Here is a 14884-nt window from a genome sequence, read left to right on the forward strand (position 1 = left end):
ACCTGGACTAAACCAAGACTAAACCAGGACTAAAGCAGGACTAAACCAGGACTAAAGCAGGACTAAACCTGAACTAAAGAAGGACTAAACCAGGACTAAACCTGGACTAAACCAGGACTAAACCTGGACTAAACCTGGACTAAACCAGGACTAAAGCAGGACCAAACCAGGACTAAAGCAGGACTAAACCTGGACTAAACCAGGACTAAAGCAGGACTAAACCAGGACTAAACCTGGACTAAAGCAGGACTAAACCTGGACTAAACCAGGACTAAAGCAGGACTAAACCTGGACTAAAGAAGGACTAAACCAGGACTAAACCTGGACTAAACCAGGACTAAACCAGGACTAAACCTGGACTAAACCAAGACTAAACCAGGACTAAAGCAGGACTAAACCAGGACTAAAGCAGGACTAAACCTGGACTAAAGAAGGACTAAACCAGGACTAAACCTGGACTAAACCAGGACTAAACCAGGACTAAACCAGGACTAAACCTGGACTAAACCAAGACTAAACCAGGACTAAAGCAGGACCAAACCAGGACTAAAGCAGGACTAAACCTGGACTAAACCAGGACTAAAGCAGGACTAAACCAGGACTAAACCAGGACTAAAGCAGGACTAAACCTGGACTAAACCAGGACTAAAGCAGGACTAAACCTGGACTAAACCAGGATTAAACCAGGATTAAACCAGGATTAAACCAGGACTGTACTAAACCAGGACTAAACCTGTACTAAACCAGGACTAAACCTGTACTAAACCAGGACTAAACCTGGACTAAACCAGGACTAAACCAGGACTAAAGCAGGACTAAAGCAGGACTAAAGCAGGACTAAAGCAGGACTGACTAAACCAGGACTAAAGCAGGACTAAAGCAGGACTGACTAAAGCAGGACTAAAGCAGGACTAAAGCAGGACTGACTAAACCAGGACTAAAGCAGGACTAAAGCAGGACTGACTAAAGCAGGACTAAAGCAGGACTAAAGCAGACTTACATGTCCCTGGAGAAAGCGTCAGGCTCTTTGGACAGATGGGCAGTTCTTTCTTCGGGGGAACGACTGGAGGATCTCCATCTTTCTTCCTCCGTTTGTACGGGACAAACAAACGAACTGGACCGCCCTGAAAGACAGACAAAAGGATAAAGAGGTGGATGTAATCACTGGTGGTCCATATTACAGAAGGTTTCAATGGAAGGTTCTAACAGGTAACAGGAATGTAAGATACTGTATTAGTTTGTCATTGTCATATGTCGGTGTAATCCCTCATTCATCCAGGCGTGTTCCATAGTAGAAAAAGCTTCAGTTGTAGTCATCTGGACTCAGTTTGAAAAATAGACGTTTCGACTCTCATCCAAGAGTCATTGTCAATAAAAGAATTTAGATCGAGAACTCCGATATTAATACTGTTCTGTGGTAAGACCCGCCCATTGGGAGGAGCCTTCCTGAAGTAGAAAGAGTTGTTTGTTTCAACAGAAACTCCCCCCTTGTATCTACCAAGCTGGCCTATTCAGAATTTTAATGGGCTATTAGAATCCTCTTTGTCTTTGTGAGACCCTGGCTCAACCACCCTGAGTACCTGATTAGCATCTAAATGTCCTGGTCCTGGTCCTCTACCTTTCCAGGGGTTCAGTATTCCATTATAGATACCAGGAAGATAGAATCTGAGCCCTCCATTTCTGTTTAAAGAAGGTCTTTCTTTTTTAACAAAAATAGCTTCCTTGACTCCTCTTTCAAACCATCTTTTCTCCTGCTTAAAACCTTCACCTCACCGTCTTCAAACGAGTGATTAGAGGCTTCAAGATGGAGATGCACGGCACTCTGAGGTCCTGAACTAGTATTTCTTCTGTGCTGATAAAGCCTCTTGTGTAGAGGCTGTTTTGTCTCACCTATGTAACGTTCTTTACAACTTTCTTCACTGCATTGGATCGAATAAACTACATTGCTCTGTTTTTGAGTCGGCAACTTGTCCTTTGGGTGAACCAGTTTTTGTCTTAAAGTCTTTCCTGGTTTAAAATAAACAGGGACTTCGTGTTGTCTAAAAATTCTCTGCAGTTTTTCCGACAGGCCAGACACATAAGGGATAGAAACACCCTTCCTTCTCTGTTCAGTTTCCCTTTTGTCCTGCTTCTTGGTTCTCTTCACTCTCTGAGCCCAAGCGGGGTAACCACAGGCTGAGAGGGTATTTCGGACATGTTTTTCCTCTTTCTTCTTGCCCTCTGAGCTGGTGGGCACACCTTGAGCTCTGTGTTGTAAGGTTCTGATCACCCCCAGCTTGTGCTGTAGTGGGTGGTTGGAACCAAAGAGCAGATACTGGTCCGTGTGTGTAGGTTTCCTATATACTTCTATTTGGAGTTTCCCGTCCTCTCCTCTGATCGTGGAACAATCAAGAAAGGCCAAGCAATTCTCCTTAGCGTCTTCTCTTGTAAACCTAATATGTGGGTCCACAGCATTGATGTGATCAGAGAAGGTTTCCAGCTCTTGTTTCTTGATTGTTACAAAAGTATCATCGACATAGCGGAGCCACAGTTTTGGGGCTATGCCTGAGAATGAGGCCAGTGCCTTCTTCTCAAAGTGCTCCATGTACAGGTTGGCCACTATGGGAGAGACGGGCGAGCCCATGGCACAGCCATGAATCTGTCTGTAAAATTGTCCCCGGAATTGAAAGTAACAGAAACAGAAATGGAGGGCTAAGGTTTAATCTTCCTGTTATTTATAATGGGATACTAAACCCCTGGAAAGGTAGAGGACCAGGCAATTTAGATGCTAATCAGGTACTCAGGGTGGTTGAGCCAGGGTCTCACAAAGACAAAGAGGATTCTAATAGCCCATTAAAATTCTGAATAGGCTCGGTAGATACAAGGGGGGAGTTTCTGTTGAAACAAACAACTCTTTCTACTTCAGGAAGGCTCCTCCCAATGGGCGGGTCTTACCACAGAACAGTATTAATATCGGAGTTCTCGATCTAAATTCTTTTATTGACAATGACTCTTGGATGAGAGTCGAAACATCTATTTTTCAAACTGAGTCCAGATGACTACAACTGAAGCTTTTTCTACTTTGTCATTGTCAATAATCTTAAATAATCATCGCCTAAACCCAACTGGACACGTGAAAATGACCCGTCCAAAAAACGTTAAAAAACTCACCAAAATGATTTGTTCTGGTTCGATGGGCTCCCCTTCCTTTGCAAACTGCAAAACACAAACACTGCCAACGTCAACACAGTTCAAATGGATTATTTATCCAGATATGATTAGCGTTGACATGGAAAGGAAATAAACTATAAACTTATTTCCAGCTTCCTTTTTGAACTCACCATCATGATGTCGTCGCAGCAGGAAGCACACGTGCAGGAGGCAGCGTGAGGGACCAGGATGCGATCCTGAACAACAGTGAGATATGAGACATTTACATCTTATTATTTATTAGTCTGGCCAAACGGGCGCGAGGGGGCGTGTCTGCAAAAGCATAAACCTACCTTCACTTTCTCTAAACCAGTTTTCTGAACACATATTTTCTTTTTTCTATTTATTTTTTAAACATAAAAAAACAAATATGTACATGAAACATAATAATAATAAAGAAAGAAACAAAAAAAATTACATATATATGAAATACACACCATTATATATATACACCCATATCTATATAAAATAATATAAAAATAAGTAAATAAAATAAATCAATAAAATCAATAAAAATAGATAAAGAAATAATAATAAATTAAATGAATAAAAAGCAGGGCTGGACCATAGAGAACTCAGGATAAGTAAAGAACAAAATTAGCAGGTAACGAGGTGGTACCCAAAGAAAAGAGGGTTTAACACATATTATGGCACATATTTCCTAGCTGTGGATATGTCCTGGAGCTGCAGCACCTGAACAGCGCCCCCTGAAGGTAAAAGTGTGTGTGACCTGTATGAGGCGGTCCTGGAGCTGCAGCACCTGAACAGCGCCCCCTGAAGGTAAAAGTGTGTGTGACCTGTATGAGGCGGTCCTGGAGCTGCAGCACCTGAACAGCGCCCCCTGAAGGTAAAAGTGTGTGTGACCTGTATGAGACACAGCAGAGGTCTCCCCGCGTATCGGATGCTCCTCTTCCAGTCTTTGCTGCTCGCTCGTCCCGCCAATCCCTCGAACTCTGTGGGCGTGTACCACTGCTGGTTGTGTTTGACGCAGCGCCCTTTGCCTCCTGCGCACACGAGCCGTCAAAAGAAAAAGAAGGTTTTAGCCGCAGAGTCCCCGAATACACGATTTAGTAAGAATTGGTTTTAAAAAGAGCGGATTAAAATATAAATAAACTGTTCAATTTGCTCTTTTCCGGTGTCACAAATGAACGCAAGAAATCTACATAATTTCTCATAGGTTTATTGTAGAAATCCAAAAATTTAAATGTTGAGATGTTGTATTAAAGCGCCCCCTACAGGTCGGACGACTCATTGAACTAAAATGCAGTATTTTGAATTTTGCAAAAAATTTTAAAAATGTTATCACAGAATACCTAATTTTCCAGGTTTGTAATTTCACTTCCTGTTTGTAATTGATGACATCACACCAGAAAATAACTTACTGGGAAAAACTCCTCTAATGTAATTTTTTTTTTAATATAAAATGTATATTTTTAACAAAAATATACATTTATTTTGTTGAATTAATGTTTAGAGAGTCAAAAAAGTTGCTTCTTTGTGTAGATTATGCATAGAATTTGACTGGAACGAGTGTCCCTGGTGTGATGTCACTTCCTGTCTACATATTTTTTTACTTTTCTCCACAAATACCTGCTCGATTGGTGTAAAACTATAATTTATATGTACATCAAGTATAAATATACCAAATAACGTCAAAATTACAAAATCGTAGAAACCTGTCATACATTAAGCAGCAGACACACATCATTATCGTTTTAAGGCTTTGCAACATTTTCTAAATTCACGCAAAACAACCCGGAGCCAACATTCCTCGAGGAATCACGATCAGGAATAGAACAGCGGGCGGCGAGCGATGGTATTTGTGACGGCTGCGAGTCTCAAATGCCAGGACATGCGCCAATCAATCCAAACGTAAGGAGGGAAAACCCATTACGACATGTTCAAACGCTCAGACACGGACTTGACTTTAAAAACGCGGAGGAAACACTGAAACAGTCTTGTACCTGAGCCGAGTCTGTTCTTGTACAGGATGCCGCTGGTCTCTCGGCAGCGCACCGGCAGCTCGTTGTCGTAAACCGAAGGGTCCCAGTTGTATTTGGACGGCGAGGGTTTGTCCCGGGGCGAGAGCGGCATGGAGGACGACTGCACGCCGGACGGACACACTGCGAGAGAAGGTCAGGGGTCAAAGCGGGCGGGGCCTTTTGCAGTCGACCTTCCTGATAATACGATTTCGCCGCAAAGACAAAGAAGAAGATGTCTTTCGGGCAGGTCATTTCGTCAGAAGTTGTGACGCCGGGCCTCTCTAAGCCCCTCCCCCCAAGCACTCACACAGCTGTTTCTATGGCGTCGCTATGGAGACTATCAATAACAATGAATCGTTCAAAACAGCACTGGATTAAGTCATCTGCACATGTATTTAACGGTATTGATCTATGAAAAGGTGAAAGCATCCACACTCAGCAGTGAACTTTACCGTATTTTTCGGACTATAAGTCACACCTTTTTTCATAGTTTGGCGACTTATACTCCAGAGCGACTTATATGTGATATTATTAACACAGTATTATATCATGAGCGCTTCCTCTAGCTCTGGAGTTTGTGGAGTTGTTTAGAAGTGACACAGAGGAAGAAGAATTCAATGGTTGTTAGCATGTTCTTTATGCTATAGTTATCTGAATAACTGTTCATATGCAAATTTCCACATACCGTATTTTCCGCACTATAAAGCGCACGTAAAAGTCTTTAACGTCCTCAAAAGCCGTCCGTGCGCTTAATAGTCCGGTGCGCATAATATATGGTTTATTTCTGGTTGTGCTTACTGACCACGAAGATATTTTGTGTGGTACACGGTGTATAAAGAAGATTTGGGACACGAGACGCCGATGCGCGACTATATTTACAGTACTCCGGAACCGGAAGTCCCAACAACATGTTTGCAAAGCATTCTGGGAATAGTAGTCTACCTGCACACGGCACACGCGACACTTTGTCAAAACGTAAACAACATTTTCAGTCAGACACAACGCAGACACCTACCAGTGATGGCCCAAGATGGCTGCTGCCTAGAGACCACTGGAACTCTTATATTATTAGAAATGCGCTTAAGGGCTAAACTATCAGTCAACTGTGGGATCAAAAGGCCGGAATCATCACTGAACTGAACTGGGTCCGAGATGCGGGATCACATGACCAAAGAGATTTTAGCACAGACATTAAACCGGGACACGGGACGTAAACAATCGGGGCTGTCCCAGGTAAATCGGGACGTCTGGTCATAGCTATGCGGGATGTACTTTGGCGCATTTGAAGGATTTGATGACGAGGAATGAACTGAAAAAGTGAGTGTGTTGTGTTGTATTTTACGTGTTGCAACTGAGGCTGGGAGTTGTTGTGAATACGCTAACGTGTCTTTTAGCGGTAGCAGAGTGTGTTCTGTGTTTGTATTTTACGTGTTTACAAGTGATCTTGACTGAGAATTGATTTGGATATGCTAACGTGTCTGTTAGCGATAGCAGAGTGTGTTTTAAAGCTCAATTGACTCCGACTTATCCGTCTGTTTTGTTTATCTTATGCGCTTAATAATCCGGTGCGCCTTTTCGTGCGCAAAATATGGTAGTTGACACGTTAATCGATTATTTCGGTTGTACATTGAGCCTTTTGAATACATCGCCGACAGAATAAAAGGTCGATAAACGGAGACGGAAGCCTTCTAGATGGAGAGTATTTACGAAACAAAGCGTATTTGCCATTTTGATTTAATGCCGCTCTTTTTGTACGTCGCACGTTCTGTGTAGACAATGTACAATGTCGATCAATCGTCCGCGGCAACCCTAATTCTAAAGACCTTAACATCTCAGCGTCATCGCCTTCTTTGATGCTTACACAGGAAACGTAACGCGCCGGTCTAAACGCGACTTTTCGAACCTCCCTCGTCCGTTCCGATTGGACCTCTTTTATCGCTGCGGCGGTTTAGAAAGCGGGGCGGGTGCTCCTCATTTACACGCCGCGCACGGTTTAGCGTTGTGAAGGGCGAGTGAGTGAGTGTGTGGACGACCTGGAGCGACGGCGGCGGAGGATTTGAGCCCGGCCGCCTCCACGATGCTGCTGTCGGTGTGGACCACGATCAGTGTCGCCTTCTGGTTCAGGCCCTCGCCGAGCTGCAGCGTGCGGCCGTTCTGGAAAACACACAAGACACAAACGCGTTTGATAAACTTTACATGGTCCGACATGATATAAATTAGTTTATCTAGTGCGCTTATGTCTGTAAAGATGGTTCTATGGCCATTCTTTCTAATGCAGCTGTACGCTCAGCTTTCATAATCATGTGCAATACTGTCATATTCATGTGCAATACTGTCATATTCATGGGCAATACTGTCATATTCATGTGCAATACTGTCATATTCATGTGCAATACTGTCATATTCATGGGCAATACTGTCATATTCATGTGCAATACTGTCATATTCATGTGCAATACTGTCATATTCATGGGCAATACTGTCATATTCATGTGCAATACTGTCATATTCATGGGCAATACTGTCATATTCATGGACAATACTGTCATATTCATGTGCAATACTGTCATATTCATGGGCAATACTGTCATATTCATGTGCAATACTGTCATATTCATGGGCAATACTGTCATATTCATGGGCAATACTGTCATATTCATGGGCAATACTGTCATATTCATGGACAATACTGTCATATTCATGTGCAATACTGTCATATTCATGGACAATACTGTCATATTCATGGGCAATACTGTCATATTCATGGGCAATACTGTGACACAATGTCAATCACCCCGGTGCAATATTTTCTGTTCATATAACAGCTGTAAATAAGTGTGTTATTATTATTAAGAGTTTTATTTTTTATATATAATTTTTTTAATAAGAGGTTTTTATACCTTTTTTAATATAAGTGTATTAATAAGAGATTTTTATAAGTTTTTTTATATATAGTTTTTTAATACGTTTTTGTACGTTTTTTTATATAAAAGTTTTTTAAAAAGAGTTTTTATGAGTTTTTTTTTATATATACGTTTAAAAGGTTTTTTAAAAATACTTTTATAAGAGTTTTTTATATATAAGTTTATTAATAAGAGATTTTGTATATATAAGTGTTTTAATAAGAGGTTTTTATAAGAGTTTTTTGTATATATATATATAAGTGTTTCAATAAGAGGTTTTTATAAGAGTTTTTTTAATATATATATATATATAAGTGTTTTAATAAGAGGTTTTTATAAGAGTTTTTCTATATATAGGTTTTTTAATAAGAGTATTTTTTTTTTAAATTCTGTTTCTTTATTACTATACTTCTATGGCTACTCTGTCTTGCAACATTAGACTTTACCCATTGTGGGTCAATAAAGGTTATCTTATCTTATCTTATGAAACAGCAGGAGACAAGTGGATTTCCAATTTTCCCTTTTCCTTTGCAAAACAAAAATAAAATGGCAAATTAAAACGGTTTTGCTGTTGTGTTTCCCGCAGCATTGACTCACACCTTCACAAGACCCCAACTGGAGAAGAGCAGATACTAATTGGGTCTTTACATGTCAAAATGTCACCAAACGGGGTCAATTATGGGTCAAGATAGAATAAGTTGGTGCGGAAAAGGTGTTGAAAGCCGCGGACTGCCCCCCCCCCCGCTGTGGCTGTGAAAAGCAAAGAACCCACCAGCACATGCTCAGGAAGACCCCCCGACGTGGTGGTGGTGGTGAACACGTTGTCGTCGGAGTGGACGCTGGACACCGTCACCCGCGTCACCTCTGGCAACAAAGAAAACCACGTGAGGCCGGCAAAACGTATGAACAAATATAGCAACGCAGATTTATTCATCTTTTTTTCAGGCGAAACATTATGATATTGTGAAGAAATTATGCTGAAATGTGTCTAAACTACTGTATCAGACACAAAGAGATAGAATGGAGGCGGTTTTAACGGTTTTAAGCCTCAATAATGAAATAATCTTCACATTTCCAGCGCACAAATGTCTGTTAGTTTGCTTTTCTATAACAGATGTATCATTTTATAACTTCAAATTTGCATTTGAGCTTCACAGAAAGTATAATTTTTGGTAAAGTATGTAATATGTGTAGATGAAATGGATAAACTATTGTGGCATCAACATTTAACAGATATATCATTTTGTTTGTCTCTAATTTGCTTTTGAGCTTCACAGAAAGAATGATATGTGGTAAAGTATGAATATATGTGTTGATAAAATTGATAAACTATTGTGGGATTAACATTCCTGCAAATATTTGTCTGATATTTTGCTTTAATCAACAGTGTCAAAATGTCATAAACAAAAGTTGTCAAATACAGTTGTAAATGTATTTAAACCAGGCTCTGTGTGTACAAATGGTTTTCTTTTGACAAAACCACCTTGATTTGATCATATTTTGTGATTTTCTGTGTTTAATCCCAGTTTCTCCATTGAAATATTGTTTTCCACTTGACTTTTGCCTCCCTTCTGGAATTTAACGCAAAAAGATTGATTACCAGGTGTTTTTATGACCAGGTTTGTTTTGTGCACGTACACACACACCCCACAAATCAGCTCTGATGATTGGGTGATCTCTACTTATCTGATATTGACTTTAAATAAGTATTAATGTAAGTGAATATTCCCAGTGAACCCTTGTTTTTCGACGCAGCAGCGCCCTCTAGCGTCCGCGCGGTGTAAGCTATGTTTGTTGACAGTGGCGGTGGCTAATGCTAACTAGCTCCGGAACCCGTGGTCTCGCCTGCAAATGCCTCGTCCGCTTCGTCCGAGTTCTGCAGCGGCCCGGCTCCGATGTCGAGGTTGCCGGGCTCGGTGATCGCCGCCATCGCCTGCGCCTCAGTCTCAGACTCCGTGTCCGAGCCCACGTCCGGCGGCCCGGCGAGGGGCGGTTCATGGAGCCCGAGCGCCTTCGTGGCCGAGTCGGCTTCGTCCATTCTTTCCGACGGCACGACAAAAGCCGAGCGGAGCCGAGCCACGGAGCCCGAAATGTGCCGAGGCTGCACGATCCGAGCGCGGGCAGAAAGAGGCGCACAAACTTCAGAAAGCGCGCAAATTCAGCGCCGCCGTGAAAAAAGGACCAGCAGAAGTGATAATGAAACACAAAGAAGAGCGCGCGCCGAGAGTTTACGGTTTGAGGCTAAAATGATGAGCCGAAGACGGTCGCGCCGGAGACTGCCGACAAAACACGAGCCGAGCCGAAGAGACAGCGACCCCAGCGGCCAAAGAGGGAATCGTCATTGTTTACGGAGGAAACGTTTATATTTATTACGAATGTATTTGTGACTTTTAATGCAATTCAACAGTTCACTTTTTATGTAATAAAAAAGGCAGTAGTTTAAATCAGTGTTTTACAAATGTCTTTATTTTCTATATGTTTTATACAGAAAAAATATCAAAGTTTTCTGATCGAGAAATACTTTACATATATAATAATATTATATACTATACATTTATATGTAATCACAAATGAAAACATGGCTGAAGTTTTACATTTTATTTAATAAAATACTGTTACTTGTAAACCATGCTGGTGGTCACATTAGTATAGAATACATGTAAATAAAAGTAAAATAACTGGGAGTTTTATGTTAAAGTAAACCTGATCTGTGCGTGTGCTTTTAAGCAGCATTATGTGGCAAACACATTTAATCTTAAATATGGCTGAAATCAAAGCATTAGTTCACATCTTGGGACGGGATAAACAATTTCCACAATTGATATGACGCCTATAAATAATAATAATAATGATCCGTGCTCCTCTGCTCACACCACAGGATGAGCACGTCATTACTGTTACAAACCATTTTGATTTCAAGAGACCTAAGGTGAAGCACAAAGGACTCAGAGTCGACAATTCACTGAATGTCCTCTCTACTCTTCACACCCTTTCACCCTATGTACTGTCCTGTGGCCAAAAAACATTACAAATCGCAAATATATTGCAAAATGTAAGGTTTTAAATGTGTTTTTGGACTGAAAACAGCTAGCTTCATAGACACATACAGTAGCTGGTTAGCCTGCGTCATGCCGTCAAACTCTTTATATTCATTTTTCTTCAATGGGAAAAAATCTATGGTCAATTCACTTCCAGAACCCGAGCGGGCTTTGAAGGTGCGGGACTGTTGAGCTCCACAGAGACTCCTTAATGATCAGTAACAGAGTAGACAAGAGGACATTTGGTTTAGTGTGGACTGCGCCTCAGATTCAAACCTGGTCCAGGCCAATGTTTGGCTCAAACCCGGCTCTAAACCCGGTCCAGGTCCAGGCACAAGTCGCATCGACCAAACCTAAACACTCAACACCTCCATTAAATCAAAACAACATCTTATTTGACGCAATTTTCCCATTTCCCCCCTTTCACCGGCGTCGGAACCACAGACCCCTTAATCAACCACTCATCTAAAAACGTACTTCATGCATTCCATCGATTTGCACTTTAATAAATACAGAGTCCAGTCCTCGTCAGCGCTGAATCCTCATGATGACGTAGTACAAGACGAAGAAGATGACGACCAGGCCGACGGAGACGTAGCAGAGGAGGCGGCGGTTGTCCCGACTCGAGCGGACCATGGTCGAGAAACGCTTCACGCTTCCGGTCAGAAGACCAGTAGCGCTCATGAAGTTTGAGTCCTTGCGTGGGCGGGGAAAGCACAACAGAATAATATCAGTCGTCTCGTCGCTCAGAAGATGGTCCTGTTTTAGTCTTGCGTTAGCGCTGGATTAGCTTTTGATCAATCCGGGTTTAACAGTGGTTTTATTGTCCAAGGGCAAACGGGAGAATGGTTTAGTATTATAGTCCGGAAAATACGGTATAAAAGTCAAGCCTTTGTTCATAGTTTTGGCCGGGGTGCGACTTATACTCCAGAGCGACTTATATGTGATATTATTCGTTATTTTCACATTGGCAACCACAAGAGGGCGCTCTAGGCTCTAAGCGACGCAGAAGAAGAATCTGCACTTCCTCTACCTCTGGAGTTTGTGGAGTTGTTTAGAAGTGACACAGAGGAAGAAGAATTCAGTGGATTTAGTGATTTGGGGTAAAACTGATGCTTTGCTAAACTTGTTAGCATGTTCTTTATGCTATAGTTATCTGAATAACTGTTCATATGTTACGTTAACATACCAGACACTTACCACAGTTCTGTCTGTGCCTCATGTAGCTGAAGGTGTTAGCGTTAGCATACGTCATGTAGCTGAAGGTGTTAGCGTTAGCATACGTCATGTAGCTGAAGGTGTTAGCGTTAGCATACGTCATGTAGCTGAAGGTGGTAGCGTTAGAATACGTCATGTAGCTGAAGGTGTTAGCGTTAGCATACGTACACCTATTCACCATGTTCTCTCATCTGTTATTATTTTAAACTGCATTTCAAGATGAAATGTCTGTTCTTTGTCTTGGATTTTATCTAATAAATTTCCCCCAAAATTGTGTTTTTTTTTCTTCTCTATTATGCATTTTTTGGCTGGTGCCACTTATAGTCCGGAAAATACGGTCGATTTTGTTCTTACCATGCCGTCCAAATAGTCATTCTGATCCTCTGTCTCTTGGTCGATGTCAAATGCCAGCTGCAGGTCACAGACACAACGGCTAAATTAACAGAAATGTACATCAACTGTTCTAATAATAAAGGAAAATGAATCATCTTCTCACCGATTTCAGTCTGGACACTTTGACGGCCAAGTTTTCTGCAATCCGTTTGTTCTCGGCGTCCAGCATTTCCTCCACAGAGCTGTGATCTAAAAGAGAAAGGGAAACGTTTGGCACAGGGTGATGAAAGGCAGGGTTTGTGGTTCAAGTTCCACAAACGTGACCCGTCTTTGTGCCCGGATATGAGGGTAAGGGTATGAAGGCAACGTGCAGAGATCAAATAGTTCAGATCAGATGTTTTGGTATGACATCACCAAGAGCAACGACTATATATCCTACATACCCTACACAATGACATGCATAATAAAGGTTTACTTATAAAAGTTTATCGATAATATTAAAAAGGTAGCCGAGCCCTAAACGGTAACCATGTGACCTGCTGAGAAAAGTCAAAGGGCGGAACATTTGCAAACTCTGACTCTCCACTCTATCATTTCTTTATTCTATGATTTTAGGAATAAGGAATAAGTCATTTTAGATGGATCTAAGGCGACGCACGCACGCACGCACGCACGCACGCACGCGTCCCCCCTCGACTGACAGAGCCCCCTCCTTGATCCTCTCACTGACTCGACCGCACAATGAAGTCAAATATGCATCGTTTACTCAGTGAGTCTGAGTAAAGAGAGGAGAGACACAGGGTTAGACTGAGGTGAAGTCATGCTCTCTAGTGACTCACGGGTCGGGTTTTATTCACACACACGGGTCCCACAATTATGGAGTTCTCTTCTTCCCCACGGCACGGGTAACATACATTTTGTAATCTTACCCGATGTGCCCCGTGTATTGAAATGCAGTGTAATTTGGACTTTGAATCAGTCTGAAAATGTACACAAAAGCTCTAAACAGTTGACAACATGTAGGATTTGAACCAGAGCAATGATGCAGTTTAACACAATCCTCAGCACAAACAAAAAGGAAGTTTGAGTCTTTCTCTCTCAGCACGAGCTCAGGAGCAGATGAACCAGATGTGAAAACACGGGTAAATCAGCTCACACAGAGAGGCCAGGGACAGTACGGACTATTCAGACGTGTTCTCTGTGTGTTAAGCTTCAAAATGCTGCGCGTTTTATTACAATCCGACTCATATTCAGATGAGTCTAATGAGGAACTGAATGTAGACGCATCTAAACGCAAAGACACACGAGGAAATCCCTTAAAATTCAACAAAATAGATTATATGAGTGAATTATATACATCTAGAAACATGCACAGTAACATTTTCCTACTAGTTAGCAATGATTTGGCTCTTTTTTAAAACGCTTGTTAACGGTAAAGTTCAGATAAACACGCAGTCGCCCAGATTAAATGTATGTTAGCATGATTATGTTGTTGTTATGTCATTATATGTCATTTTAGCTCTAGATATATACAAGTTTGAGTCCGATGTTTCATTGTTGTGCGTTGACTTGAACGGAATTTAATGCGGTTTAGAGCTCGGGATGGAACGCCCCAAAAAAAACGACCGTTACCATGGAAATCGGCCATGTTTGTAGCAAGGTGTGCGAAACGTTAGCCAAAGGGATAGATTAGCCAAAACATTGTACCAAAAAAATTATAATATCAGTCTCTATTGAGCCAGAATACTTATGAATGAATGCTGAGATTAGAATTTAGCATCTTTAAAACCTCCATTGGTTTAACATTAAGTGTGACGTCACAGCTCAAAACCTATAATCTATAACAATTAAGATTAAATCCAACTTTAGATTAGATTTGAACATATCATTTATGGTTTACACAACACAAATCTGGACTATAGTAAGCAAATGGCAATTAATCCAATTCTTATATTTGGTAAATTCTACATTCATAAAAGTACATTTTCATCGTCAGTATCCCTTTTTTCCGTCCTTATTAAAATTGAATCATATTTGCACCATTTCCAAACGTTTAAACCAAAAAGTCATTTCTACTTATGAAAACTGTCTTTAAATGTTTTTGATGTATAAAGTGTAATTGTAATATGCCCCACCCCCCCTGGCATTCCTTTAACTGTTTATTATCTGTTATAAATGTCTTGTCACAAAGAATTTTGGACAATAAAAAATAACATTATAA

The 14884-nt window shown here is 41.2% G+C and overlaps 2 protein-coding genes across 2 annotated transcripts in view; both read right to left on the reverse strand.

The window, feature by feature from the left end:
• deaf1 (DEAF1 transcription factor) overlaps positions 1-10270 on the reverse strand; it is a 34307-nt gene extending 24037 nt beyond the window's left edge. Inside the window, exons 1-8 of the mRNA XM_072435693.1 lie at positions 9908-10270; positions 8847-8938; positions 7205-7325; positions 5154-5312; positions 4054-4193; positions 3321-3386; positions 3151-3195; positions 1001-1124 (exon numbers count right to left, since the gene is read on the reverse strand). Coding sequence (XP_072291794.1) covers positions 1001-1124; positions 3151-3195; positions 3321-3386; positions 4054-4193; positions 5154-5312; positions 7205-7325; positions 8847-8938; positions 9908-10112 — 952 coding nt within the window. The 5' untranslated portion in view covers positions 10113-10270. The remainder of the gene's footprint in view (positions 1-1000; positions 1125-3150; positions 3196-3320; positions 3387-4053; positions 4194-5153; positions 5313-7204; positions 7326-8846; positions 8939-9907) is intronic.
• A 1352-nt stretch (positions 10271-11622) lies between these two features.
• bet1l (Bet1 golgi vesicular membrane trafficking protein-like) overlaps positions 11623-14884 on the reverse strand; it is a 3705-nt gene continuing 443 nt past the window's right edge. The window contains exons 2-4 of the mRNA XM_072435166.1: positions 12827-12912; positions 12685-12741; positions 11623-11808 (exon numbers count right to left, since the gene is read on the reverse strand). Of these exons, the coding sequence (XP_072291267.1) occupies positions 11641-11808; positions 12685-12741; positions 12827-12912 (311 nt within the window). The 3' untranslated portion in view covers positions 11623-11640. The remainder of the gene's footprint in view (positions 11809-12684; positions 12742-12826; positions 12913-14884) is intronic.

Source organism: Eucyclogobius newberryi, unplaced genomic scaffold, assembly GCF_026437365.1.
Source record: "Eucyclogobius newberryi isolate DKJ021-1_F unplaced genomic scaffold, fEucNew1.0.hap1 SCAF_7, whole genome shotgun sequence".
Lineage (NCBI taxonomy): Eukaryota > Metazoa > Chordata > Actinopteri > Gobiiformes > Gobiidae > Eucyclogobius > Eucyclogobius newberryi.